The 27764-nt window shown below is 52.2% G+C and overlaps 13 protein-coding genes across 13 annotated transcripts, besides 6 other annotated features; 7 read left to right on the forward strand and 6 right to left on the reverse strand.

Moving 5' to 3' along the window:
- Positions 1 to 230: part of a long terminal repeat (arthroleptis) that runs on past the window's edge.
- Positions 231 to 450: 220 nt separating this feature from the next.
- Positions 451 to 1290: a long terminal repeat (microhyla).
- Positions 1066 to 1341: a sequence feature (gi|170942728; pseudogene).
- Positions 1342 to 1538: 197 nt separating this feature from the next.
- Positions 1539 to 1647: a long terminal repeat (microhyla).
- A 440-nt stretch (positions 1648 to 2087) lies between these two features.
- Positions 2088 to 2248: a repeat region (rgion triplique sur le chromosome 5 et le chromosome 7).
- An 11-nt stretch (positions 2249 to 2259) lies between these two features.
- Positions 2260 to 4593, reverse strand: PODANS_7_3100 (uncharacterized protein; the record flags this gene model as incomplete). The annotated part of the gene is made up of 3 exons (XM_001907674.1): positions 2260 to 2638; positions 2715 to 3625; positions 3697 to 4593. The coding sequence occupies 3 exons, from the start codon at positions 4591 to 4593 to the stop codon at positions 2260 to 2262; spliced, it is 2187 nt and encodes a 728-aa protein (XP_001907709.1).
- Positions 4594 to 6461: 1868 nt separating this feature from the next.
- PODANS_7_3090 (uncharacterized protein) lies at positions 6462 to 6814 on the forward strand (the record flags this gene model as incomplete). Its single annotated transcript, XM_001907675.1, has 3 exons — positions 6462 to 6620; positions 6695 to 6742; positions 6797 to 6814. 3 exons carry the CDS (start codon positions 6462 to 6464, stop codon positions 6812 to 6814), a joined length of 225 nt encoding a protein of 74 aa, XP_001907710.1.
- A 579-nt stretch (positions 6815 to 7393) lies between these two features.
- On the reverse strand, positions 7394 to 9094 carry PODANS_7_3080 (uncharacterized protein; the record flags this gene model as incomplete). The annotated part of the gene is made up of 1 exon (XM_001907676.1): positions 7394 to 9094. One exon carries the CDS (start codon positions 9092 to 9094, stop codon positions 7394 to 7396), a length of 1701 nt encoding a protein of 566 aa, XP_001907711.1.
- A 381-nt stretch (positions 9095 to 9475) lies between these two features.
- PODANS_7_3070 (uncharacterized protein) lies at positions 9476 to 10561 on the forward strand (the record flags this gene model as incomplete). Its single annotated transcript, XM_001907677.1, has 2 exons — positions 9476 to 9950; positions 10011 to 10561. 2 exons carry the CDS (start codon positions 9476 to 9478, stop codon positions 10559 to 10561), a joined length of 1026 nt encoding a protein of 341 aa, XP_001907712.1.
- A 236-nt stretch (positions 10562 to 10797) lies between these two features.
- PODANS_7_3060 (uncharacterized protein) lies at positions 10798 to 11772 on the reverse strand (the record flags this gene model as incomplete). Its single annotated transcript, XM_001907678.1, has 1 exon — positions 10798 to 11772. The coding sequence occupies one exon, from the start codon at positions 11770 to 11772 to the stop codon at positions 10798 to 10800; it is 975 nt and encodes a 324-aa protein (XP_001907713.1).
- Positions 11773 to 12187: 415 nt separating this feature from the next.
- On the forward strand, positions 12188 to 13017 carry PODANS_7_3050 (uncharacterized protein; the record flags this gene model as incomplete). The annotated part of the gene is made up of 4 exons (XM_001907679.1): positions 12188 to 12233; positions 12292 to 12572; positions 12653 to 12841; positions 12898 to 13017. The coding sequence occupies 4 exons, from the start codon at positions 12188 to 12190 to the stop codon at positions 13015 to 13017; spliced, it is 636 nt and encodes a 211-aa protein (XP_001907714.1).
- A 112-nt stretch (positions 13018 to 13129) lies between these two features.
- On the reverse strand, positions 13130 to 13768 carry PODANS_7_3040 (uncharacterized protein; the record flags this gene model as incomplete). Its single annotated transcript, XM_001907680.1, has 1 exon — positions 13130 to 13768. The coding sequence occupies one exon, from the start codon at positions 13766 to 13768 to the stop codon at positions 13130 to 13132; it is 639 nt and encodes a 212-aa protein (XP_001907715.1).
- A 316-nt stretch (positions 13769 to 14084) lies between these two features.
- PODANS_7_3030 (uncharacterized protein) lies at positions 14085 to 15259 on the reverse strand (the record flags this gene model as incomplete). Its single annotated transcript, XM_001907681.1, has 2 exons — positions 14085 to 14802; positions 14859 to 15259. 2 exons carry the CDS (start codon positions 15257 to 15259, stop codon positions 14085 to 14087), a joined length of 1119 nt encoding a protein of 372 aa, XP_001907716.1.
- Positions 15260 to 16194: 935 nt separating this feature from the next.
- Positions 16195 to 16394, forward strand: PODANS_7_3020 (uncharacterized protein; the record flags this gene model as incomplete). Its single annotated transcript, XM_001907682.1, has 2 exons — positions 16195 to 16223; positions 16277 to 16394. The coding sequence occupies 2 exons, from the start codon at positions 16195 to 16197 to the stop codon at positions 16392 to 16394; spliced, it is 147 nt and encodes a 48-aa protein (XP_001907717.1).
- A 39-nt stretch (positions 16395 to 16433) lies between these two features.
- On the reverse strand, positions 16434 to 17989 carry PODANS_7_3010 (uncharacterized protein; the record flags this gene model as incomplete). Its single annotated transcript, XM_001907683.1, has 4 exons — positions 16434 to 16658; positions 16723 to 16795; positions 16869 to 17681; positions 17718 to 17989. The coding sequence occupies 4 exons, from the start codon at positions 17987 to 17989 to the stop codon at positions 16434 to 16436; spliced, it is 1383 nt and encodes a 460-aa protein (XP_001907718.1).
- Positions 17990 to 18096: 107 nt separating this feature from the next.
- Positions 18097 to 19887, forward strand: PODANS_7_3000 (uncharacterized protein; the record flags this gene model as incomplete). Its single annotated transcript, XM_001907684.1, has 1 exon — positions 18097 to 19887. The coding sequence occupies one exon, from the start codon at positions 18097 to 18099 to the stop codon at positions 19885 to 19887; it is 1791 nt and encodes a 596-aa protein (XP_001907719.1).
- A 346-nt stretch (positions 19888 to 20233) lies between these two features.
- Positions 20234 to 20314, forward strand: a tRNA (tRNA-Ser).
- A 547-nt stretch (positions 20315 to 20861) lies between these two features.
- PODANS_7_2990 (uncharacterized protein) lies at positions 20862 to 22418 on the forward strand (the record flags this gene model as incomplete). The annotated part of the gene is made up of 1 exon (XM_001907685.1): positions 20862 to 22418. One exon carries the CDS (start codon positions 20862 to 20864, stop codon positions 22416 to 22418), a length of 1557 nt encoding a protein of 518 aa, XP_001907720.1.
- Positions 22419 to 23517: 1099 nt separating this feature from the next.
- PODANS_7_2980 (uncharacterized protein) lies at positions 23518 to 27306 on the forward strand (the record flags this gene model as incomplete). The annotated part of the gene is made up of 1 exon (XM_001907686.1): positions 23518 to 27306. One exon carries the CDS (start codon positions 23518 to 23520, stop codon positions 27304 to 27306), a length of 3789 nt encoding a protein of 1262 aa, XP_001907721.1.
- Between the last annotated feature and the right edge of the window lie 458 nt (positions 27307 to 27764).

Consider the following 27764-nt stretch of genomic DNA (forward strand, 5'->3'; position numbering starts at 1 on the left):
AGCCTTGGTATAGACCTCGGCAACCTTTGGCCTTAATGAAGCTATTCCCAGAACCCACGCACAGATTACTACTCCAGAACCTTCTATCATCGCGCACTGGCCAACGCGCTCAGCTATATCAGAGGCTTATGTTGTCAACTTTCCCTTTCTCTTTTCCTTTTCTTCTTCAAATTTAGTGTACTCGTAGAGTGGCCTAGTTAGTTGCAATATATTACTTTGAGACTATTACACGTTACATCCTCGACTTCAGCTCTAGCTACCTCTTTTATCTTTTCTTCTCCTAGCAATATAGCCTCATGCTTTAGTTCTAGCTTTCTCGCTAGACTGTATTTTATTAAGCAGCCAGAATCCATTAGCTAGCTCAGGACCTTTCCCAATAGCCTTCGGTTCCAGGACCCTATACCTTGAAGTACAAGGCTGAGAACTCGGTCCGAGCGGATACTGTTTGTTGGCTAAGATCTAGGCTTCGGTAGAACTGGGCACTATATAACGAGGTGCTCGACTATTTCACGGCCCTCTCCGCAAGTACAGTAGGGAGTGGCTAGGCCTGGGACTTATTACTTAAATAGGAAGTCCCGCAGACCTATTGCTTCTGTACAAGCCTGGACCAGTAGAGAGCTCTAAGCTTTAGTTAAATCCTTATGTTTCTTTAAGGCTTTGTCTGTGAAAAGTATCTCTGGCGGTCCTTCGTCTGCTATCCTAGCAGGTCAGCCTTCCACTTGCTTTCTCTAGTGGTTTTCCTATACCTGGTACAGTGCCACTTCTATCGTGGGTACCGAGGTCTCTCTTAGGCTCTCTGTCTGGGTCCCTCCTTTAGACTCTCCCTGGGTCTCTCCCTGGCTCTCACTTTGGCTCCGGTGCTAGTTGATCCACTGGTCGATAGTAATAACAGCTCTCTCGATAACTGTAGGTTCCTGTAGGTAGATGGGTCTTCGGCCTAGCCTTCGTCTTTAGAAGCGTCGGTATATCCTATTGTAAGCTCTTCGGACGAGCTGCCTTGGTGGGTGCTTTGATGCATCTAGTCCTTGCCCACTACGCAGAGATGGGTTCTATAGCCGAGCTTCAAAGTCTGCCAGTCTTTTTGTTGAGGTATAAGTCTAGTAGTGGCACCCAGGTTTCGGTTTCTAAGTTTCTGATCGGTGTAGCCTTGTATGCTCCAGTTACTATCCTGAGGTTCCTTGTCTGAGCTTTCACCAGCCTCTTCGCTAGACCCTGTAGTTGACCCCCAGTTAGTGTGGGTGTGTGGTAGTTGGTAGCTCCGTATACTATGGCGCTTCTAATGCACTTGGTGTATACCTCCCGCACTCTGATGAGGCCCAGTGTCACGGCGCTGCTATGCCACTAGCAGCTTACCCAACTTCCCTTGAACACTGATTGGCTGCAGCCACCTAAGAGGGGCTGGTTAGGTTATTCTGAGAGCTCGCTGCGGGGCTCACTCTTTCTCTTCTCTTCTTTTCTTTTTTAGTCAAAAATCCTATGAATTGAGCTACCTATACCAATGCCTTTGTGCCTTGTAAAAGTGCCTCTCGTCACACCCAGGCCCTAGGTTTTAGCTGCAATCCTAGATAGTGCGTAATCCTAAGTCCTTAGCTTTTCAACTACCTTCGCCTCATGCGCTATCTAATTCAGTCTCCAGTCTAGCTATATACCTGCCACGAAGGAGAAGGCATAGTAGGTCAAGCCAATACCAATAACCCAGTCTATTGAAGTAATTGTGAGATGAAGAGGAAGGAAAGCTAAGTGTGTGGCTTGCGAGCTTTGCTCCAGAATATATCCCTGTCACTTGCTCTTCCCTGATTAGCCGCAGCCCTCTCCACCTACAACCATAACCCTGCATCCTTGTGCCGTTGCATCATGTCATCATTCACTGCCAGGCCGTGACAGTGGTGTAGGTTAAAGTCTCCTGCGGGAACTACTGGGCCGACTGGCCTGGGCTGATCCAATAGGCTCTTCAGCAGAATCTTGTCTATGGGGGTTGTATATCGACCAGACCTCCAGGCTCCCTTCGTCTATACTTGAGAACCACACCTTGCACTAATCCCTCGTAGCCTCGTCTGCGCTTTTTATAATTACCCTATATCTTGAACGTTATAAACCGATTTTAATCAACTTGTAGTCTGAATGTTATTTTCGAAACAAAGCTGAAAATAATCGTGGCGGAGAGAGGGGTGGGGTGCTGACTCATTAACTACACACCCTGCAAGCGAGTCCGAAAACGGCAAAAGATTTCCCTCGACACAACAATACACTAAATCGTTTTCACCAAGTTTCCGGATGCCCCAATCCGTGTTCTGGGCGATCCGTAGCCCTGACAGTAGTGCCCCGATTGACTGGAAGCTCCGCGTACCTACCTCCCACAGGGTACCCCTTCATCTCAACGACAATCGATGGCCTGATCTCAGCACTACAAGGAGTCGCCGTTAACATATCCGGAAGTTGGTCTAGCTGTGCACAAAGTGACTTCAGCTTCTTGACAACATTGCCGCATTGGGCCCGTGTGTGATTCTGCTTTGACAGGGAGGAGTCATGGGTCGTCCCGGTCCGTTTCCTCTTGAGCTCAACAACGATCATCTCACTCATAATAAAATCGAGAAGATGATGAATGGTATCTGAGCAAGAGGGATGTGAGTGAAGCTCGCTGACAAACTATTCAGCCAGAAATTGTTAGCTTCTGGTCGGATTGGTGAAAAAGATAGCTGATGCTACCATGAGACAAGGCAACAAAACAACTGACCTCATGAATCTCCTGCTTAACCCGCGCAACCACAGTGCCGGTAGACCCATAATTGGGATTATCTTGCAAGATCTCGAAGAACTGATCCGTTTGCCAGTTGTTCATCAGTGGATTCTGAAGCTTCCGTTTCTTAACAAACTGTTCGACGAGAGGCCAGCCACCAAGATGCCAGGCAATAAACTCAAGTAAAACGCAGCCGAATGACCAGATGTCGAAGGATTGAGAAATTGGAGAGGTTGTTATGTCGCATTCCGGCGGACGGTAGGTGGGCGTGGCTGGTGGTTTCATATCACGGAGGTACGTCTTCGTGTCGTTCCCATGATATCGGGTCAACCCAAAGTCGGTAATCACCAGTTTTCCCTTGTCGTCAGGCTTGGTTTTATCTCTGAAGAACAGTATGTTCTCCGGCTTGATGTCTCCGTGTCTGCCATATACTCGTTGCAACATCTTGCTCTCACTGGGGGTTGGCGTAGGTTTCGAGTGGTGGATTTGGTTAAGGCCTTGAGCGAGCCCCAAACACTGGTCCAGTACCCATTTCAACTTGATCTTCTCGAGTGGGTCTCCAGGGTCCGGTGAAGTTTGCCACATGCTCTTGAGATCGCAGTCAGCCCAAGGAAAGATCATGCAACATTCGTCACCAAGCTGGTATGCTGCGAGCAAGGTGATCAAATGGGGATGAGGACGACGGCTCAGACGGTTCAATATCTCGATTTCTTGTTCGAACTCCGTCTTTATCTCGTACTGAGAAAAGACGGTGGCTTTGGAAACTACCACCTGCAGGTTGGCGACACCTGGCGTTCCGTTGGCAGGTGGGAAGAGGTCAGTATTGCTGGCGTCATCGGTTGAATGCGCTTTCAAGTGTTTGACGGCAAAGATGTTGCTGGATACCATCTTGATGAGGGTGGTAATAAGCCTCTTGTTAGTGCGTGACTCCAAACGCTGGCGGGAAAAGGGCGCCTTACATGGTCTTCGAGTTGGTTGAAGTTGTGATGATGGGGGTGGATCTTCACCTTTGAAACCCAGCTGTGGCCACCTTCAAACTGACGTTCCTCTGAGAGCCATGGTAATACGACTTTCTTTGGTAGCACATACAATCTCGCCGAGTGGCCTGGTCGTTTGGCGAAGTAAGGTACTAGCATAGTCCATTGCAGCTCCTCAAAGTCATTATGCTTGAGCTCGTCATTCCAATGGCGGAGAAAATCAAGCTTTTTGTTCTCCTGTCCCCGTAGCCGCATTTCCATCTGACCATCGTCAACTGGAACAGCTGTCAATGGGAGATCGCCGTCACAGATGCCTTTATCAACGAAGTGGGTGATGTCCACTGCGCGGCTCATCTTGACCAGAATAGCGAAGATTTTGCGAAACCCAGAGTTGCTTACCCGATCGTCGGCGCACTTATGAGGTCGGCAAATCTGGTCTGCATACCGCTCGATTTTTTCATCGGCCAATCCACTTCGAGCTCCTTGAAGAGCGCGGATGACCTCTTGTGGTGTGATGAGCTTTTCCACAGATCTCCAAGGGAAGAATTGTGGTAGCTTGTGGTCCGAGCTGTCCTTTGGATGCCGAAGTGACCAAAGGCGTACCATGAGGGCCTTGCTAGTGCTGGTGGGACTCTCGATGGGAATTTCTTCCCTTTCTCCTAGAGTGTCTCGATGGCACGCATCGCACAGTTCCTCCCCGAGATCCCACACGGTAATTTCGGAGCGAGCTGATGATGCATTGCTATTTCTCCTCCTGAGACTGGAAGGGTTTTCGGCCCGCCGACCTCCCTCAAGGGGTCCTTGATCGTTGGCCGCACGATCGTAATCGAGAGGACTAGCAACACCGTTGACAAATACTGAGGGCATCTCTCCGCGCATAGCAATGTAATGAGGACTGTCGCGCTGGCTGGATCGTGCATCGTATTCAGTAGCGTTCTAAGGGTGAACTGTCAATAGAAAAGTTTTACTGAATAGGTGTAAAATAGATAAGATGAAAGTTGGTACCTCCAAGGGATCGTCCTCTTCAGGAATTAGTGATGTGTTGTCGTTATCTTCAGGCATTGGCGGTGAGTCGTTATTGTCTTCAGGAAGTGGTGGTGTGTCGTCGTAATCGGGCATGGTGATAGATTTGGCAGGTAAAGATGTGAAGATACCAGGTGCTGTCGTGTGCAATCCAGCAACGAAGTGATGCACGATGAATAGGCAAGGTAGGTAGCGGTCTGGGTAGAGTAGATACCTAGGTACCTAAGGTTATTTGGGGAGGCTGGGAAGGTAGGTAGGTATCTACAAATGCGCTGAAAGTAGGTAGATGAAGCTGGGACAAAGAAGAAGGCTAGGCATGTATGTCGATCTAGGTTTTTTCGAGGAAAGAATGAAGTTAAGTAACATGTTCCAAATCTGGTATGACGGGAAACTCATCTTTTTAAGCGACACAGCTGGTTTTTCCTTGGCCCCAGCCTTGCGATTGTTCTTACTCTTGTTGTAGCAGATCTTGCAGTTGAAGACCTCAAATTCCGCACTTTGACAAGGCGTCCAATACTCTGTGCCGTGTGGTTGCACATTGCCGTCAATGATTTTGGGTATGGTCTCAGCTACCTCCAGCGCTTCCGTGTTTACCGACTTTCCAAGAGCCTTATGATGCCGAAAATGCACTCTGTGCACACTCGCCCTGTGCCCAACTAACCGCTGAAATTTCCTGAGAGCCGATGCTGGCAGCATCTTCCGCATCCATGACAATCTTGTCTGCAAGGTGGGCAGTTACGAATGCTGGTTGAGGTGCCGCGTAGGTACCCAGCTGTACTTTCTTTCATCGGATGCGAGCATCGGAGACATACTTGCCATTTCCCAGCACCTGTCAATTCACCGTCTCCAAGCTGTCAAGAATTCGTGAAGACACAGCAAGACATCTTCTATCTCGCGCAAAGATCTATTTGCTGGTTCTTTGGTGAATGTCGTGGTTAGTTGCCTTCATGTCTTCCGGACTTTGGTGAAAATGATACCTGGTACATGTATGTCAGCTGCAAACCGAACAAACAGAAGAGGGTGTTGGGAATCGTACATCTCATCTCTAAACCTCCATGTCCCAATAAATATGATCGACTTGAGATACTTGATGACAGAGGTTGAATTTACAGATGTGCATGAATTGTAAGGCCGAGCGGGGCAGGTGTTCAGAGGGTCAACCTCCGTCTCCGTTGTTATGTCTCTGGTCGGAGCGCAATGTAGCTGTGAAGTATATGTACTTCCAGCTTCAGATTGTCTCTGTGGAAGTGGAGGGGGGTGTGCGCCCACCACAGGCGGGTACGCTTTTCGTAGAGCGACACGCGACTTAGAGTGGTGGATGCAGCGGCCGTCACCTGCAGCTGAAGGTGGGCCGAGGTTCGGGCCTGTGCTGTTTTCAGACCCTATTTATACTAGCCAAATGTGGAAGAAAGCCTTGCGAACCGCCCGTGGCTTTGCTCTAGTCTCTCCATTTCCCACTTTGATTGGCCATATTTCATTATCGAAGGCCGGGGTTATCTCAATTTGTTGAGATGCAGTTTGTCAGTTTACACCGAGCTGAAAGCGTCCCATCTCAGTAACCGCAAGGCAGATTCCATGTTGGATCAATAAATATGGTGTCGTTTTTCGGGACCATCTTTGAGGTCCTCATGATGCCAGTGACCTTTCATTCTCTAAACTTTGTTCAATTCCAAACAACCACCACCTACAACACTCACTGACCCTTGTTTATCCCTCCCACCAGAATGTCTGACAAGTTTCTTACGGTCCCACACCATACAACCGGAAGAAAGCTGCCGATACCTGCTGCATCCACCACTAGCATTCCGAGCAGGTGCATCAGTCCCGAGAAACTAAACAGTCTTCTAAATGAGAAGTTTCCATCTGGAAACTATAACGTGGACGTATGTTTGAGTTATCCCCGTTCCATTTAGGTATCTCTTGGAATCTGAACTACATGCTCAACTTCATTATACAGGTCAGTCAAAATGTGTATCAAATACGAGCACCCAGGCATCTCAGCGAGGTATGAGTTTAAACCAAAACCCCGGAGGTCGTCTTAATCGCTAACTCCTTAAAGCTGGAGCTTTTTCGGTAGCGAATCCCGTGGCTGGCTTAAGACCATTGTACATTGCCACCTTTCATCGTTCATGTGATCTAGGGCTTAGGCACGACTTCATTGCAGGGGAAGTTGGAATTTGACACCTTATATACACCCATTGATTTCATAACCTGTATTTCAAACACGATCCGTTCAACATCGACCAGAACTATCAATATCTCTCGTCTTAATATTTATTTGAGAACGAACTACTTCAAATGCCGCTTGCGCCCATCACACATGTCCTGAAACATGGCAAATAGTACAAGCCATTGGCATTTCCAGGGGTTCAGGGGCAAGAGTGGACCCCTGGATCCACTTATCAAAACAACTTTCCTGGCAAGGACAAAGTCTACAGAGCTTGAGGTCCAAGAGTGTGTTTACCAAAGCGTGGAGTATAACTCCCTCTCTAGCGACATGATAAGGCGGTACATAAGAAAAGCAAGCGTGATTTTTGACATCGACTGAATGAAATAACAAACTACCTGGTACCTCACCATAACCCCTTTCGCTTTCCCTTCTAACGATACACACTATCTAGACATCCGTTTGGTCATCAACACCTCTTGGCAGTGTTCACCCCTCGTCTTCCATCTGCTTCGCGACATCCGCCCTCGATACCAACCGACCATCCGGAATCATCATTTGAACCATGGTCTCCTCCATGCTTGTCAATACAGGAATTTTCACGCCTCCCATTGGAATAGCATAGAACCGCCCGTACCCGGATTGGCCCTTCGCAAGAGGATGCCAGCCCATGTGAATAATTTCCTCTGTCGAGATTTTGACAACTTTGATACACCAGGGGCCCTCAAATACGAGGAGGTACGGTTTCCCCGGCTCAGGGAACGCATCGCTGAAGAATGTTGCGTTTGGCAGTCTGGCGGGCCCAAGCCTATCATACACGGAGGCGCAGACCCGGGAGAGCTCGCTGGGGTTCACCTTGTCCACTCCCTGATATTGCAGCGGACCGGGATCTGCCTCGATGAGGGCGGCTGCCTGGGCGTTGGGGTCACTTTTGTGGCTGGAAACGAGCCAAATTTTGTACGTGTCCTTTAGGTTGTTTTCTGCGCGCGAGTGCCGAAGGATTTTGGGGATCTCGAGGTCGTCCGTGGAACACTTGGTCTGCCCTGCCTTCAGGGCCTTGCAGATACCCCTCCCCACATCCACCCACACCTTATTGACGAAACAGTCCACTATTACGGCCACGTCTACCATGCGTTTTGTCTCTTCATCTTCGGTGAGCGACGTGCGGATAAACCGGCGCGCGAGGCTGTAAACCCGGCGGGAAGTGTCTTCAGACCAGGTTAAGGAAGAGCACTCCGTCCACAGCTGGGAATATATGTGCTCGACCACACCGATGAGATGTTTAGCTGTGTATGGCATGAATGGCGTGTTTCGGAGCGGTTGGTGTTCACGGTGAGCGTCGAACCGGCTCAGCACTCTGAGGATAGCCTGTTCCGCCCACCAGAAGAACTCCGTGTTCTCTGTGGAGCAGATGGTGTTGAATCTTTTCCGAATGTCTATGTGGAATTCCAGAGGCTGTTTTATTGGTGCATCTCCCCGTACGGGGATCAGCTTCCACCGCCTATGTTGCTCGTCGAACCTGGCCAAATTGCTGTCCCACCTCTCCATGCGGTGCGCCAGGTTGATAAATTGGTCTGAAGCTTTGCGCGGTCTACCCACTACTTTCTGGTAGTATTGCTGTATTACCGGCACCAGCTGTATGCTCTCATCCACGTTGCTTCGAATGCGCTTGAGGACCCTATCCCAGGGCTGTTGCAGCGCTTTAAGGGCGGCAAGATGACAGAACAGCACAAAATTGTCCGGGTCTTCGATCCTCAGCCATCGGATCCGGTTAGAGATGACCGGGTCCGAGGTTTCCAGCAGCGTCTGCAGCGCTTGTAACCGTGAAAAGCCGTCTTCCGTCACCTGGGCGAGACCTTGACGCTGCTGGTCATCTTCCCCATCCGAGTCGCTGGCATTTCCATCGTTGTTACCCCTGGAGTTCTGGTCCCCGCCATCAGGTTGGTTTTGGGCATTGGTATTCTGGGACGATGACTGAATACTAGGGTTAGGCCGTGGCACCGCCCCTTTCTTTGCCTGGGTTGCTTTGATGTGGGCAAGGCATTCGAGAATCTTAACATCGCTGGAGAAGCGAAAACGACTGAAGTGCGCATAGTTGCGGTGCCTGTGCCCTTGTCTCTGGATCGAGAGCAGGCTTTCTCTGTCGGCCAATGCCGCCTGAGTGGAGGTGACAGCAGGGTTGGTCTCCATGGTCGAAACAGTTTGTTGATCTTGCAGAATGAGGGTCAGGGACGATGTGGAGAGGAGTCGCACTGAGGTCTCGAGCTGTATATATAGGCTCAGAAAGCAGTAGGCGCCTGTGCTTTATATAGCTAAGACATCCCCATTGTGAATAGTCCAATAATATCTGACGTGGCGTCGAGCCTGATCATCAACACCCTCGCACAATCGCCAAGCTTCCTGGCTCAGCGCTTAAGGCCCGAATCCTTCGCAGAGCTAGCGTTTCGGCAAGCGACTCTCCCAACCGCACATAACAGGCTCGTCAAGTCTCTAAAGTCTAGGCTTACGTTCGCTCCTTCTGTTACGTTTGCTTGCCTAAGCGGGCGCGTTGTCCATTTCCCGTCGGCCATGATGGATAGCCCTTTATATCCTCCCACGCTGTCTGAGATGGAAGAACCAGATTGGTTGGATCTCGCTGCTAATGCATCTGCTGAGAATCAATTTCCAGTGGATTCTTGCAATGCGCCCTCCTCACTGGCCCCTCCGCCACCACCGCCCGTTGCATCACTGATTACCACGGTCAAACCTGCATCGCATTCAAGTACTTCGATTCAAGAAAAACCATGGAAGCATGAGGGATATCAGGCCTACTGTAAGCTCTTGGCTTCCGAGTCTGACCTTTTCATTGCCCGTCGGTTTAAGAGCCTCAACGTCCGGGTGGCCCTTCGCATGCAAGACGAAGTCTCAAGGCTGGAAGAGCAGCTCCTCCACGTGGAAAAGGAGAGCCGCGAGCACAAGGACGTAGACAACGGCACATTCAGACAAGACATGGTAGCCGAGAGATCTCAGCTCTTAGACCAGATCTCGACGTCGCTTTATCGTTATAGTGAGTGCAGGTCCCTTGAGAGGCCGAGTCTATAGCATCTACCTTACTCACCGCTGCCAGACAAGTTCATTATTCAACAGACCGCCCTGCTCAACTATCCGACAGTTCCTCCCTGGGACATCAAGAACCTCAAAACCTGGCACAAAAACCATGACAATGAAGCAATATCTCAGGAGGAAATGGCTTATCTTGACCACACGGAGGACCTCATCCCCCTCGCCCCGCGAGACAAGACGCCGCTGCGTCGGGCAATGGACAAATTCTTATTCTTGCGCACGCTTCCTTTCTGGAGGGACAAATCCAGGAATAACACCCGGGATATAGAAATGGGAAGAAGCAACGATGGCACCAGCTCCGCCGACCAGCTGCCAGATGGCTCGGAAACTGCGGTGAATTTCTACAGCGATAAGACCATGGATCATTTCGTGTCCATAGTGACCGTCACATCCGGTCTGGTGATGCTGGTCGTGCCCATTTGGGTGCTCCACGGTCTAGTCGACGCCTCGAAGAAACTGGGCGTCATTACCGCTTTTGTTCTTGCTTGTTTACTCTTTACGAGCTTTGCCATGACACCACGGCCTTTGGAAGCCCTGGGAGCAACGGCGGCGTGAGTCTGCACCCTTACTACCGTGAAGCTATGGGACGTTAACGAAAGTTGTGTGTGTAAACAGGTACGCGGCGGTTCTCATGGTATTTTTGCAGGTGGGATCCTGACTGATTAAAAGCCTGAGGGTGATGTACCTTAGCTTCGCAAATGGTAAACCTTCATGTACCTACCTAACGATTGTATGTTACACATTACCCCCCGCTTCTTCGCATCATCCTCCTTTTGCCAGGGCTGTGTCATTTACCAGTCCAACTCCTCACGTCCTCCTTTACCACATGACTTTTCCATCTCAGGCTTGACCCAATCATACAAACCCCCACGTTCCAAAAATGCACCCTCATCCCAAAAGACACTTTCCAACGCCTTCTTCACTCCAACCTCCAATATCGGTCTCGAAGGCTGCTTCCCCGTCCTGTCCAAAAACCTCAGATACTCGTCAAGAATAAGATAAGACTTCGCCATCAAACTATTCGGCTCCGGCACCAACGACGGTTGACCCCTGTGTCTCTCACAAAACCCCTCAAACTCCCCATCCGAAATAGTAAACTTGTGCCCATTCCTCAGCGTCTCCTCCGTGTCATTCTCCCCCGCCACAATCAACACCTGAAAACACTTCCACCGAAAAGGCTTCAGCTCGCCAATCCGCTCATTCATATCCTCCATGTAATTCAACCGGTTAACAACGGTATTAATCTTGAACAAAACCCCATACTTCTCACACCACCTGGCAATCTCACACAGCTTCTTCACCTGGGTTCCTGTCCCGCGCCCAATCTGGATATTGGTCGCCTCGTCAAACGAGTCGCAACTGACAGCGAGGATGTCAAGGTTTTTGCCGTGCTTGCGGAGGAAGTCCTCCCTGATTAGGCTACCATTGGTGACGATGGAGACTGACTCGAGTTTGAGGTCTTGTTTGCAAAAGTCGATCATTTCGCCGAGGAACTTTGGGTAGAGGAAGGGCTCGCCGCCGGCAAAGTTGAGCTTTCTCATGCCGGCGTTGGCGAGGAGACGGAGACCTTCTTTGGCGCGGTTGGGGTCTTCGATGTAGCTTGTGCTTGCGGTGTGGAAGCAGAAGCCGCAGGTGTAGTTGCAGCGGCGGGTGAAGTGGTAGTTGACCGAGACGGGGATTTGGCCGCGGTTACGACGGGTATGGAGGTGGTGCAGAAAAATGAAGATGATGGTGAAGAGGGCTAGTAGCCACATTATGGTTCCCATATTGGGTGTGTTGTTGGGTCAAAAGCTTGTGTTGTTATGATTTTGCTTTGGGGACAGAAGAATGAAGAGTGAGGGATGAGATGCCAATGAATGACTTAAGAGGGCATACAGTAGGCCTCACACGTGCCCCCAATTCTTCAGTGACTGGAGAAGGTGTGGGCTATGAGGGGCTCGTAGAAAGCTGAGGCGAACACTGTAGGCCTCGCCCAGTCATCAAGCGGGGAGTCTACAACCTCTTAGACTCATGCGGATCCTTGCATGAGGCCTGCAAAGTTCTGCTTAAGAAGCAAACAATTCATCGAGGACTCAGCAGTCACCCTGTTATTAGGTGGACGGATTCTAAGCTCATCTTTTGGTCTCTTTCTCTTGCCTTTGAGACACTACCATAGGAGAACGAAACATCAACAACTCAACAATGGTGCCAGAAACCCGTAGAACTCGCGACTTGATCTTTGTCATCGGTAAAGTCATCATAGTATCACTACCCCAACATTTCATTCTTGGCTGACCGCTTCTCAGGTGCTCCCGGAGCGGGAAAGGGTACCCTCTGCAAAATGCTGGCGGAAGCCAACAACGTCGACCACCTCTCCCTCGGAGACCTTTTACGGCAAACCGTGTCATCACCCAACGCAGACCAATTAATCGCCGGGTGCATCCACCGTGGAGAGCTCCTACCAACACATATACTCCACGAACTTTTGTATCACCGCGTGGCCCAACCTGTATCCTCTACCGCTGGTCGACCCCTCCTGCTGGACGGTTTTCCCCGGCGGTTGGACCAGGCTAGAGAATTTGAAGCAGTGGCAAGTACCCGAACTGGCGCAACTTTACTCATTATTTCGGGAGCTGGCGGCTGAGTCTGCTAACTGACACCTCGCAGTTTGGACCCCCAAAGCTCATTCTCTTCTTTGACTGTCCCGAAGATCTCGCGAGAGAAAGGGTTATCACGAGAAAATTAGGTCGGTTTGGCGACACAGTCGAGATATTCGACAAGCGGTATTCCGAGTTTCGCGAGTCAAACCCGCCAATCTTGAGCCATTACGCAAGACCCGAGGGCAGACTAATCACAGTATGTCGTATGGAAGAATACCATCTTCAGAATGAGTGTGTCACTAAGATGAATAGATCGACACCAGTGGCGCAACAGAAGAATCATATCAGAAGCTGCAGGCTGCTCTGGGTAGCAGTGAGGAATGGGCAGCTCTGACTTCCGAAGCCCCAAAGTTCCCCGTCGAATGGTTATGAGAAATGACAGACGATCAGGTCCACAGTCAGTGCAAGTCTAAACAGAGCTGAGAAATTATAGAGAAGCAGGCCTTTGGTATAGTTGTTGTACAATGCTGCCGACGGGTGGTGATTATGATCTCTTCTTCCCCATCATCTCAAAATAAGCCGTCAACTTCCCCACCGGCCTCCCCTTCCTAAACGCCCAGCCATACCTCCTCATAAACTTCTCAATCCTCTCATCCATCCTCTCCATCTCCCCCATCTTCTCCTCCTCACTCGCCTCCCCATCCAGCACCCTCTGCAGCTCCACCTCGCCAACCTCATGTCCAAAATCAATATGATCCCTCACAATCCTGAACTCCTCATCCGCAATCCACGTCTCACGGGTGGTAACAAAATCCGCCATGATCCCCAGCCCAAAATCCTCTTTTTCATGAGCTTGAATCCCCGTGATATTCTCGACACAAGCCGCAATGTCGCTCACTCTGTTGAGCTCTTCAAACCGCGAGTTGGTAAAGTCACCGCCTTTCCGAATCTTGGCTTCCCATATCCCGTTGCGGCGGCGGATCCAGGCGCCGGAGGAGGAGAGGAGGTTAGACTTGTCGTAGTAGGTGTCGCGGATTGTTTGGAGGGGGAGTGAGCGAAGGGATTGGAAGGGTGGGATGCCGCCGTTTTGGGTAAGGTGGCGGACGGCGAGGGAGTGGAATTTGCGTTCGACTTCTAGGATGCAGGGGGAGAGGGCTTTCTGGAGGGGTGGTCGGATAGCCATTGTGAGGTGGGTGTGTTGGTTTTTGTGTGCATTCGGTTTGAGTGAGAAGTCGAGAGGATTAAAGGACACTGAGAAAAGTGTGAGCGAATGTGGTGAATGCAATGAGGCCTACAGTCAGAAATTCTCACTTAAAAAGCTGTGTGTAACCAACAACTTTTGGTGGGGCAAGAGTGAATGGGAGCAAGTGAGTGAGCGATTGGCCTGTGCTTGCAAACAGATTTGACAACGATTTGTAAACATCGCAAAATTACCATCTATGATACATCTGAAATTCCCATCACCCGTCCCCGGTTTCACACACCTCAAAATAACAAACCTACAAAGAAACAACCAACTTAGTCCCACTAACACCCCCCCTCAGCTTCTCCAACCCTGCCCCAATAACCCCCAACCCCTTACCCACACCCTCAATCTCCAACGGCAGCTTAAACCGTCCCGACTCAACCAAATCCACCAATTTCGTCATAGCCGCCCCGCCCCCATCAGTCTGGAACGCCATCCGGCCAAACACCATCGCGGCCTTGACCCCCTCCGGCACCTCCAACTTCTCCCCCGTCATAACATGACTATACAGCTTCGGCCCATCCTCCCTAAACGCCCCGAAGATCTCCTTGTTCCCTGCCATCGCCCCAGCAACAGTATCAATCATTGCGTCAACCCCCTTCCCATCAGGCGAGGCGTCACGAACCGCCTTGGCGATTTGATCGGGCTTCATGTTGCGGTCGACGCAGGTTGTCGCGCCGAGGGAGGTGACTTTCTGGTTGTGGGCGCGGGAGTTGGTTGTGATGATTACCAGGTGGGGGAGGGCGTCACGCAGGAGTTGGACCGCGGAGGCGCCGACGCCGGAAGAGCCGCCGATGACGAGGACCGAGGTCAAAAGGGGGGGTTTGACCTGGGGTTGGGTGGCACCTGGGGTCATTGGGCTGGTGAGGTCGTCGAGGTTGGGGATCCTCTCGTTGGGGAGCTCCCTGAGGTGGGGGAGGGGGACGCCGAGGCCTTTGATGATGGAGGCTACGGCTGTGAGGTAACAGATTCTGGGGGAAGCAAGATTAGCAAGAGATACAGTGTGCAGTGAAAAGGGGTTGCTCACGGAACAGAAGCAGCCTGCTCAAAAGTCCAAGCTGTGGGCTTGCGGCAGGCGTAGTTGGCCGGGACGGTCGTTACATCCTGGAAAGCACCGGCACGGCCACCATGGCCAGCCAAGCTCATGACCGCATCACCGGCCTTGAACCCCTGAACATTCTTACCAACAACTTCCACCACACCAGCTGTGTCGATGCCGAAGATCTCGGGCCAAGAATCGACCATCATCCCATGGTGAAGATTCTTCCAGTCGAGGGGGTTCAGACCAACAGCACGGTTCCGGATGCAAATCTCGTTCGGCCCAGGAACTGGGTAAGGTGCGTTGATCAGCTGGAACGGACCGCCTTGTCTGGCAGCGATGTACTGCTGGATGCCTTTCGGGGCGACCGAGCTGGCGTTTGGAGACATGTTGGTGAGAGTGTCGAGTGTTGAGAGACAAATCTTGTCTGAGTGATCTCTGCTGCTTCAAGAGATTACATATGAGATGGGATCAGGTTTTGCTCCCGGGGAGGCGAGATTCAGGGGTGACGTCGCCATTCTCCGGCGTTCCGTAGCGCGAGTGTCTTGACTCGAGCAAAACCGCCATTCGCCGGGTTAGATACTGTGACTGACTGGCTTCAAAGCGCGCCGTTGAGCCGCTGTTCACAAGCCGGGTGTCGTTAGTTTAAGCTTCTTTACCCCTGACCCCTTTCCCGAGACAGTGGGGCCGGTCGGCCCCGGCACGTCGGAAGTGGGACCCGGGATTGTGGGGCACATCGGCCGGCCCCGCTGTCACACCACCGTCCACCTGTGCTTGTCACGCCATCAACATCACCTCACCGTCTTCCCATCCCAACACCATGGAAGAGGGGAAGCACCAGTATCGGGTGTAGTGTTGCTCATTTGTCTATAAAACATCAGTTTTGCCACTTCAGTCAATACAGCTGTCTCTCCCACCATTGTTACAACAGATCTCTTCAATACTTCTTGCAGACAAGCCACATACCCACCACCGCAACACAGCCTAGGTGACTGTTACGTTTTCAGGTTCACTCACAGCAAAAATGAACCATACCAACACCGCCAGCCATCAATCACCAAAACCTCAACACCCACCAGAGGAGCACCATCACCATCACCACTGGTACCACCTCAGCCAGCAAGCTCTCCTATCAGGGCTGATGTGCATGTCATGGGGTGCACTTCCCCCTGATGCAGTCGAGTACCTTGCCAGTCCAAGTCATGCACCCGACTCGGAGTCCATTACTGGCGTTCATCATCACACCTTGTACCCTGTTTCGTCTCACGGTTCAGCGCATTCCGCATCGCGGCCAAAGTAGGGAAGGCAACGAATTTGATGATTAATGATTACGATTTTTGATACCCCAAAACTGTTAGTAAGCCCCAAGGCAAACATCTCATCCCTGCTTAGACTGACAGCCCAAGGATTGGAACTTTGCGTGGTCTTTTAGGCGAGAATCGGCCGAGGGATGCAATGAAGGAGATTTTCCGCAATTCGAGCAAGGCCTTCATGTTGCTCTTAAAGCTAGCCAATGCTACTTAATTTTGATCATTTCTGAGACCTGCCGCGTACCAGTGACAGCTACTCTCGCTTCGTCTGAGGCTGAGGAACAAATAGCCAAACGATTGCCGAGGCCGATATCAGGCCCGCAAGGACAGGCTGCAATACCGAGACTCCAACGTGGGCGCCCAGTATGCCGGTGACGATCGGGAACAGAGAACCACCAAGTTGGGCAAAGACGAAGAGGAAGGGCAGTGCTGTAGATCTGATGTCGGGAGGGAAGAGCCGCGTGCCCACCCCAAGGGCCTGTTGGCGACTGTTAGCTAAAACCCCGATTCATGAAACCAAATTAGGCAGGTTGGGTACTGACAGTCGCAAAGAATGGCCCGAGAAAGAACCCCAAGAAGCTGATGGCGACCGAGGCAGCAATGATGTTGGGAACACTGTAACAAGTCTCGATTAGCCTCACTGCCCCACACAATATCTCCTGTCCTGCCACCATGTGATGATACTTACAGCCAGAATACCAGCTGAAACGCTAGACAGAACAGGCAGTATATGAATATCATCCGCCGCTCGCCGAATTTGTGTGTTGGATCGGGCAGAAGGAGGCGACCCAAGAGACAACCGCCGCTGAACCCAGCTGGAACGTATCCCATCTGCCTCAAGTCGCCATCGCGGACATCCACGAGATATTCCACAACCCATCCACCAGCGGTGACGCAAACCCCGAGATGGAAGAAGAAAAACAGACTGATTACCCAAACGCTTCGCGTCGTGAGGGTCTCTTTGATGAGGGCCGAAGCGCTTTTCTCGGGTGCCACAGTACCGGGATCAAGAGCACGCACACGGGGTCGAAGGCGGAATGTATCCCGAAATGCCACCATGGCCAGTGCCAAGTTAGCGACACCCAAGCCCAGAGGTACGGTGTAAAACAAGTACCACTGCGAAGATCCGTCTCCGGAAGGCGATGACGCGATGGGGGAGGCAGCGAATGGCGCAACGAGACATCCTGCCATGTACATGGCATGGATAAAACCAAGCCAGCGGTGAACAGTCAGACCCTTCTCCGTGGCGACGTAGGTGTTTGCCTGTGTGTCCTGGAAAGCCTGTCCGATGCTGGCAAACCAGAAGGTGGTGATGAACAAGCCAAACGGCGGCGTGGGCCATGCTCTCAGTGCATGGGCGACGACTTGGAAGGCAGCGCCTAAAACCATCATAGCTCCAAGATCAAGGCGATGATTGAGATGTGTGTTGGACAAGGCGGCAGATAACCAGCCCACGAAACTCGCCGCATATCTTGTCTGTGTCAACACGATGCCTGTATACCTAGGTTGGTCGAATGAGCGAGAGCGTCGAACTTACAGGGCAGACACAATGGCAGTGGTTACACCATAGTCGCGGATGATGTGTGGTATCAAGGCACCGATGCTACCGTCGTTGACACCGGACACAAAAAAAGAGAAAGCAGCGCTGGCGAGCTTCAGAAGAACCGACTTGGTGAGCCCTTGGGCCTGACCATCTTCAGAGGGGGGAGAGTCGTCCACTTGGAAAGAAGCTCTTGCTGTGGATCGTGATGCATTCTCGGCATCGCTCGGAAGTTCAACTGTGTAAGTGGTTGTGGCTGCTTTGGACATGGCGGATATTCGTTATGTGTATCAATCTCCCGAGCCTTGATACCTGGCTTGAGGGACCTAGTCGTGGGCAAACGAAATCCTGACCGGACAGCATTTTATCAGTGTTCATGGAGGACAAGGGTCAAGGAGCGCATTTGTCAGGGTTGCCAACTTGGGATGATCCCCAGATCTCGTCGGTGTCATGCCTCCGTTTCCCCGCTGATTTGGTGGGTTTTATGGCGGGGATCACTGGCTCAAACGTGCCGAAATGGCTAAACTTCGGTGGGCAATGGGTGTCTCGCTTCAGTGGCATGGCTAAAAGTCGGAGACCTGCACCAACCACGGCCACTCTGCCGAGAGATCACGATCACAGAAGTGCTCCTTTTCCCGACCTTTTCCCGACTTACACGCTCCGTTGTTGCTCTTCTTGCTCACATGGCGGAAATCAAGACCGAGATGATCAAGATAAAAGGGTGAGGTGCTGTCCTCACGAGAGAGATTGGATGAAATGTCCAAGTTCAGACACACCTCAAGCAACCACCATGACATCTCCCTCAGTCTACGACAACTTTATCTGGCGCGAGATCAGCCCTGGCATTTGGCAGCGTGACGCCGACGAGGCCGAGGTGTTCTACTCTTCTTTGGTCAAACAGTACGCAGGGAGCGGCCGCATGCACTTCGCTATCACTGGCCATGTGTCGTTGACTATCCCGGTTCTCGAAGGCCAGGATGCCACTGCGGTCGGGCCAAGATTCGACGCAGCTCTACAAGCCGCATGGCTGAGACTTCGACACCAACTTCCCAGCATCGGTGCCCAAGTTCACTTTGACCGCCATGAGCAGAAGTGGAAGAAGACCTACGCGATTTTGCCCGACGACGGCGCCCGCGCCGCCTGGCTTGACAAGACGTTTCACTTCATTACAGACGGGCAGACTGGAGTGGAATGGGCCAATTCGGACCCTCCTGCTCCAGAGCTTGCGACATTGTTTGTCGTTGCCGTACCTACTTCTCCTAACTCAGGGGTCCGCCGTGACATCGTCCTTCGCTCCCCTCACGACATCATTGATGGCATTGGCACTCTACAACTTCTCAATGCCTTCGTTCATCACGCCTCACAGGCTTTGGGTGAGTGCTCGACCATGCAACTTGCCATCTTCGATGGCTCCGAGACAGCACGCCTGAGTCCACCTTATCGAGTGGCTGCCGCTGTTCCTCCAGTTCCCACACCCGAGCAGAAAGCGAAACAAGCAGCACTACAAGAAGCCAACAACGCACCCCAAGATCTAGCAGTTGGGAGCATCGGCATTCCATATCGTCAAGGCGCTCCCTTACCTGGTAAACATCAACGAGTCGCTCATACCATTTCTGCCGATCGTGTCTCCTCACTGCTGGCGGCGCTCAAGGCTATTGGTGCGACGCCGACCCATGCGTTCCACGCTGCCATTGCCATGGTAGTCCGCGATCTCCACACCGAGAGCCTCTCGGCGCCGCCTGATGCTGGCGCCTTGGTCAAGTACATCAACTACATTCTTCGGAATGAGCGTCAAAGCTGCCAGCCGCCTTTCAACGGGCCCCATCATGCAGCAGCCGTTTATCACTCTGTTTCTGGGGCCAAGCTTGCTGTAACGATGTCGGCCACCGTCTTTACCGATGCCAGCAAACGAGACGACGAATTTCTCGATATCTTGGCTCAAATGCGACAGTTCTACCACTCCGTGCGTGACGACAAAGACCACTTTGCTCTGGCACCATACATCTGGACGGCGGCCACCCCTTCCCTTCCATTGCCTCAATCCGAGAACGACAAGTGGGATATTCCGGTCCCGTCACCCAATTCTAAGCCCTCTGTCTCCATTTCCAGCATGGGCCTCATCGACAAACTAATTGTTTCGCGCGTCGGTGAGGTAAGAGGTTCATAACCCCTGGGTGACCGGTGAGGAGCTGGGCACTGGACTGGGGTTGTTTCTCGGGACATTTAGAGGAGAGATGGAGCTTAGTGCCGCGTTCAACGAAGCGTGGCATACAGCGGAAGAGGTCCACGGGTTTTTGGACAGGTGCGAGAGGATTGTTTTTGGTTGGGTTGATCGTAGGTGATGGAGGATGTGTGTCAATCGACGGTCCTCAATTTACACAAACTCTTTTTGACGGCCATTTGCGTGCTGGGAGGCGATTTGTGACACATTGGGCAACTGGGCAGGGCTGTTAGGGCCTCAGGGGTAGCTCCCCGTTAGCGATATCAATGCCAAGTCCAACCTGTACTTGCAAGTCGCTTTGGCGGAGTGGTTAACGCGCGGCCCTGCTAAGGCCGTTTCTTCGGAAGCGTAGGTTCGAATCCTGCAGGCGACGTTTACTTTTTGCATTTCTTTTACAGCCTGATCATTATGTAATTCTTTTTTTCCCGGAGGAACTTAGGCTGACAAGGTCGGGACGTAGCACAATGCGGAAGCCTAACTCGACGACGAGTGACGATCAACGGAAACTTATAGTTGGGCATCAGCTCGCAATTCAAACTTTTCCGCTCTTTTCTTCCTCCATTGTCGATCTGATCACCATGCCTCTTGTGTTTCTCTGCGGGGAATGTTGAAGCGGCGTTGCACAAATGAGGTTCAAAGTGCGGCCCCCACATTCTTTGCGCTCCAGACCACCACACTTCCTTCTTTCACGTTTGCTGCAGTCAGCGGGCGGTGCAGGCAACAGTCACACCTTCTGGAAACCTTCCACCCCAGGGCACCTGGTACATTCTCAACATAAGGTAGGGCCCTACCAACATCATGGTCTCCGAGCACCGGCCGGGCAACTTATATATCACCGATTTACGAGACCCATAACGATGCTCCAATAGACAACAGCCCATTCTCCCACAGATCTTCCACCCCGCCTTTGTCTTGACCCCATGCCCCCCATTCAACCCCGCGGCGTCGGCCCTACCGAGTCCTTCGTCTTTCCCACAGGCACCGTCAAAGACAACCTTCGGACTTTTTTTCGAGCTTGCGAACTGGGCAGCACCAGATATGTCGAGAAATGTATCAAATCTCTTTCTCCTGCGGGCAGGGTGCCGCTCTTGAACTATAGCACCAGTTCAAAGAATCGTCTAAAAGCGCTGCACCTCGCGGCCCAGGCCGGCCATAACGATATTGTCCGGTTGTTACTCGAAGCGGGAGCACAGGTTGATGTGGCGGCTGAGAAGGGCGTGACACCTCTGGCCTGTGCAGCCGCCTCGGGACAGTCTGGGACTCTTCAGATTCTCCTGGAGCATGGGGCTGATCCGCATCGCCTCATGGAGGATGGGCTCACCATTATTTCTCATGCTGCCAGGTCAGACGTGGTGCGAGGACAGGCGGATACCATCGCCATGCTGATTGAACACGGAGTTGATCCCAACGCCATCGACGAGACGCCCAAAAAGTCAGCCCTGAACTGGGCCTGCAGTCAAGGCAATCTCGCTGTGGTGAGGATTCTCCTCGACCCAAACGTTGGTGGCGTCAAGCCAGGTGAGATTCTCGGCGAGGACGGGTGGACAGCCCTTCACTTCGCTGCCCGATGTCAAGTGCTCGCCGGCAAGGACGTCACCCAGTACCTCATACGCGCAGGGATGAATCAGACAGTCGGAGACATCGACGGCTGGCTTCCTATCCACTACGCGGCTAAATACGCCAACGTCGTCACCCTCGGCTACCTCATTCACCAAAAGCCCGGGCTTTCCCAACTCATCGAAATCAAAACTGATGCCGGCGGCACCCTTCTTCATTGTGCCTGTGATGAAGGGGAGGCAATCAAGTGGCTTCTTCGACATGGCGCAAACGTCAATGCTCAAGACGATGAAGGCGACACGCCGCTGGGCTTGTCGTGCTATGACGGGATAGGCGATACTGTGAACCTCCTTCTCCAGGCCGGAGCGGACCCAAAGATTCAAAATGAGGAGAAGCGAACCGCGCTTCACTGGGCTGCGAGAGGCGGGGCGGTTAATGCCGGCCGGGGGCTGCTCAACAAGTGCCCGGCTCTTTTACATATCAAGGACGAAAAGAACCTTTCTGCTATGCATCTAGCCATCAGGAAGTTTGAGCCAACTTTTGCTGAGATGCTCCTGGATGAGTTCTACCCGGAGTATGCGACAAATCTACACGGGGATTTGACGGCTGTGCATGAGCCTTCGGGAGAAACACCTTTGATATCGGCGGTGAAGAGGTTTCAGGTTGGGGTGGTGGAAAAGTTGTTGAAGTTGGGGGCCGAGGCTGATGTCAAGGATAAGAGCGGGAAGACGCCGTTGGTGTATGCCAGTCGGGCAAGGAAGCATAGTGAGAAGTTGGTTGAAATGCTGCTGGATCATCAGGCGGCGGAGAAGGCTAAGGAGGCGGCGGAGAAGGAGACGGGGGGTGAGAAGATGCCGATGGAGTTGCAACATATGCTTCAGTTTTTGAAGACGGTGTTGGAGGAGCAGGAGAGGGAGTGATGTGGTCAGATTAAGGGGAAGTAAGGTTTCAAACATCTGCTCTGATCTGGAAATTAGAGTAGGTACTTGTCCTTACCCAGCCGTGTTGTTCTAATGTGTTATTTGCCTTAGGAATCGCGATGATATATCGGAATAGCCGTACCTTTACCTAACATTGTTCACATTCAATGTCACAGAAACAACACACCAGACACGATTAGCTACGACTAATAATTTCAAGGACTCTGACCGTCGCTTGATAACAAGTACCCCGTACCCTAGGAAATTCTCTGCTGCGTTACCGTCGCTGCGGGCTAGTGACGTCATTGTGCTTGTGTCGGATATGGAGGTTCATCTAACATTGAGAACCTTTCAAAACCACGCCGGGCTAGGACATTTGGAAGTCAACAGGGACAATAAATGTTATGGTCAATGACTACAGCTTATCCTCTACATTAGACCTAGATAACCGTGACATGTTCGCCATCAGAAAGGATAGAGTGTCGTGATGTCACCTAGGGTTAGGGCTCAACGCGGTCATGGGTGTCTCATGTGAGCGGAGCTAGGTTGCTTTCCAACCGAAATCCGAGCCCCTCTGTGGGTCGCCACTCGTCTCGATCTCGATCTTGCATTCCCAAAGACGTGTGCGCCGAAAATCCCATGGAAATCAATGCGAAAATCTTGGAACCGCAGCCATGGCAAAAAATCCATGACCCTTTTAGGAGTAATCACCCTATCGCTATAACAGACAACCATTGGGCTACGAGAGACGCTGCTTCAAATGTGGCCGGAGAGAGCGAAGAGTTTGGGGGAGCAGGTGAGCAATAAGACTTGGACGCTAAGGTACGGGAACTTGGCACGGAAACATTCTGGTCTTGTCCGGCTCCCCGCCGCAACCAAGTTGACACCACTCAACCCGCCCCCCCTGGGCCTGGACTGGGGGTACAGAGTACAGGCACGCTCGCCAGCCTTTTTGGGTTGCGACCGCCACCAGGAAATACCAGGTCTTTGATCCTTCCTCTGCAATCTGCAATCTTGCTTGCACCGTCTCCATCCAACTGAACGATGTAGGCAGAGCAAGACCCACTTGCCCTCTAGCCCTAGCATCCAACGCCCTAGAATGTCGGTTAATGGCCCCGAGCCACCGGTGCCGGCCGTTGTGGCAGCAAGTGACGCCGTCGAGGTGAAGAGCTCTGAGCGAGCCAGGCAGAGAGAGATCGCAGCGTACGTCGCCCACGCCCGCGCCCAACACCTTGATCTCACTCACCTAACTGTGACCCTCCTGTGTAGTTACCTCTTGGCCGCCTCGTTCCCTCCAGATCTCCCCGCCGCTTTCGCCGAAAAGGCCACGCTGAACTCGGATCCCATCCTCAATGGCCTCACTCAACTCGGCGCCCTGCGACTGGGCTGCGACAGAGCCTTTGTGTCTCTCATCGATAGAACATACCAATATGTCGTCTCGGAGATCACGCGATCACACTCGCTTTTTGACTTGATCTCCGACCCGGGAGACACCATCGCGATAGGTGTTTGCAAGCTGAGGAATTGCGATGGTGTGTGTCCGGCAACCATGAACGCGTTTATGGACGAGACAGGTGAATGGGTGAAAACAGGACCCGATGTCATTGCGAATAGAACGAGATATATCATCAACAACTTCACGACACACCCCGACTACAAAGACCGCCCATATGTCAAGAATTACCCCTACTTCCGATCATACCTCGAGGTCCCTCTGGTCTCTTCGCTTGGGTACTTGATGGGAAGCTACTGCGTGGTGGACAGCAAGTTGAATGAGTTTGACGATGACGAAAAAGTGGAGATTATGAACGAGATTGCTGTCGCCATCATGGCGCATCTGGAGAATGTTAGGATAAAGCAGAGCCGAGATCGTTCGGCCCAGCTAATACAAGGGTTAAGCGGATTCATCAGGCATGAACCACCCTCACAGCGGCCCTCCCGTGCGAGTGCCATACCTAGGCCGGCGCCCAGCGACCTCGATCCTCCGACAACGACGGAGCAGCGGGGCAGCATTGGAGGTTCCAACGACGACGGCAAATCCACCGACAGAACTGATTCGACTGATGTACAGTCGTCTGATGGGTCTCAACGACCGGAACCGATTAATGTCATTTCATCGTCGTCAATCGAGTCAGGCCAGTCTGGCCTCTCTTTGTTGTCGGAAGCCAGACAGACTCCTTCCGAGACACCTCCAACAACCCCGCGGGACGAGGTCAATGAGAATCCGATGGAACAACAATTGAAGACGGCTATCGCTCGCACCGATGCAGACAAAGCCGCCATTGCAAACCCACCGGCCCCCTCATCGGAAACCTCGGAATCACACGGGAGTGGCTTCATATCTTCAGCCAACATCAAAACCACCTTCTTCCGAGCCGCCGGTACCATTCGACGCTCTATGGACATGGATGGCTTCATGTTTCTCGACGCAGTGCCAAGTTCTTATAGTGACAGGTCCGACCAGCCCACTCTGAACAGCCAGCCAGGGACTCTCCACGACTATGAAGAAGGCCCATTTTGCTCTGCCATTGTCAAATCTTGTTTAGGGCCCACTGGTGAAAACATTACTCACTCTTCCCAGACGCGCCTGCCTGAAGTATCGCTTCAACGGTTTATCCGCGCGTTCCCTCAGGGCAAAGTGTTTACCGCTGATGAATATGGCCCGATCGATGACAGTTACGGACCTGGGAAGCGATTCCAGTCCTCTCGTCAACAACCAGACCCAGCAACTGTACGACTGAAGGATGACATTGACGCCCTATTCCGAGTTTTGCCCTCTGCCAAATACGTCGTCTTCCTGCCGTTGTGGCATTTCCAGCGCGAATGCTGGTATGCTGCCAGTCTGGGTTGGGTGGAGGACCCGACTCGGGCTATCGACATCACGGATATCGGTCTGGTGTCTGCGTTCGGCAATTCCATCATGGCCGAGGTATCACGACTTGAAGCCCTCGCCGCCAGTCGCGCAAAGTCAGACTTTGTTTCATCCCTTAGCCATGAATTGCGCAGTCCACTTCATGGAATCATGGCCAGCAGCGAGTTGCTGCGAGAGAATATGTTGGACAACCCACTCTTGTCGACTTTAGATATGCTGGACTCCTGCGCCACAACGTTACTCGACACGTTCAACAACTTGCTCGACCACGCTGTGGTGACCCACGCCGGCCGGGAACGTGACCACAAGTCACCGGCTGCACAGCTCCGAGTCACTGACTTGGGGCTGCTCGTGGAGGAAGTTGTGGAAGCCATCCGTGTCGGCCACCTATCTGGGAACGCCTTCCACATGCAATCGTCGATGCTCAAGAAGATAGCAGAACCAGTTAACAGCAACGTACCCGACCGTCCATTACTCATCACCGTCCATGTCGCGATGAAATCTGCCTGGAGAATGCCCGTCAACGTCGGTGCATGGAAGCGCATCGTCATGAACATTTTTGGAAATGCCCTGAAGTACACCTTGACTGGACGGATTGAGGTGAAACTAAAAACAGTTCAGCGACTGGATAAGACAGGGAAGTCTTCTGAGCATATATCCTTCTCGGTGCAGGACACTGGGTTGGGAATGTCTTCTGACTATTTGAAGTATCACCTGTTCACCCCGTTTTCCCAGGAAAATAGCCACTCACCGGGCATGGGCCTCGGCCTCAGCATTGTCCAGCAACTGGTCAATGACCTCGGAGGCTTCGTTGAAGTTTACAGCTCGGTTGGCATAGGCACATGCGTCGAAGTCCTCGTTCCCCTGAATAAAAATGAGACGGACTCATCGGTGGCAGTGCCTGTCCAACCTCCACAGCAACTATTCGACGCACATCAACGCCAGCTCGCTGGTCGCACTTTGTGTCTGATCACGAGCGAAGCGTACAGTGCTTCCAACAACACTGGTCCAGGGGCCAACAAAGATCAGCGCCTTTGGACCATGAATGTCGAAAGGGCTTTGAAGTCCAACGCGGGTGAGACCATTGGTATGACAGTGACCATACCAACACATAATGAGCCACTGCCAACCGCAGATATCTACGTTTTGGATTCTGGCGCGTCTCATGGTACAGCACACAAAGACATTGATGACTTTATGGTCAGACATTCGCATATTGCGCCCTTGGTGTTGCTGTGCTCAGGCTCTGGGCCGCCATCATGCCTGAAGTCGAGTACAACAAAGAATCACCCTCTTCACATCCACCACCCCCTGGGCCCCAGGAAACTGGCGGCAGTATTATGCGCGGCTCTTGAAGCCAAAACGCCTCTCAACATCGACACAGTCCAGCCCATCAATTCGGCCCAAGCATCTGCCGTCGCCAAATGGGTTACGCCTGTCCCTCTCAGTCCGGGTGTTCCTGCGCTGGCGAAACTGAAAACAGAACTGGGACCAATAACCGGACCAGACCCTCGGCCGGCAGTGCCAGTGGAAGCGAAGACTAATAAGCCTATCACTTCACCAACGACGTCTAATGCTGGGGGCACCGCGCAATCCCCCTCCGCGCCCACCAGACATCTCTTGCTTGTTGACGACAACCCCATCAACATCAAACTCCTCACACATGTGGTCCGCAAACTCAACCACACCTTTCTCACTGCAGCCAATGGCTTGGAAGCTGCACAACTTTACAAGAAATCTCTGGAAGGCCAGGGGGCGCGGTTTGATTTGGTGTTTATGGATATCAGCATGCCCATCATGAATGGCTTCGAGGCCACACGGGAAATTAGGCAGATGGAGGCCAACGTGGGTGTTGTTGACAAGGTCAAGATTGTTGCTCTCACGGGACTAAGCAGCGATTTGAGCCGGAATGAGGCGACGGCGAGCGGGTGTGACTTGTTCCTGACGAAGCCAGTCAAGATGAATGTTGTCAGGGAGGTGCTGAATGAGCTGAACAACGATAGCGCAGGGGGGTGAGCAGGTAGCTCAGGATAGACTGATGAGCGGTAATATTTGTGGAAGGACGCAGCAGCAGATGTGATCTTGCGTTAAATCACGCTGCTGAGATCCAACAAGGACAAACAACGGAGGCGACAGGTGCACCGGCGTCCCACCATGCATGCCAGAATAAACAGGACTGGCTAGGTGTGTTCATAACGGAGAGCAAAAACAATGCAGTACCTCGCGCCGCGGTTTATATATATACGAAGAGACGAATCTTGACAGAATTAGGTAGCGGAGTTATTGGATAGGAAACACGCCGCAGGAATATCACGGATGGCGCTTGGGAGCGAAAGCGCAACGTGCGAAACCCACGCCCCATACAGGTGTTTGGGGCAGTGTCATTTGGGGTTGGGATTACAAAAGGGGAGCACGAGACAACAATGGAATGATACACAGGTATGGGGCCCTCAGGCGCCTGTCACCGGTCTTAT

The sequence above is a fragment of the Podospora anserina genome, chromosome 7, assembly GCF_000226545.1.
Source record: "Podospora anserina S mat+ genomic DNA chromosome 7, supercontig 1".
Classification (NCBI taxonomy): Eukaryota; Fungi; Ascomycota; class Sordariomycetes; order Sordariales; family Podosporaceae; genus Podospora; species Podospora anserina.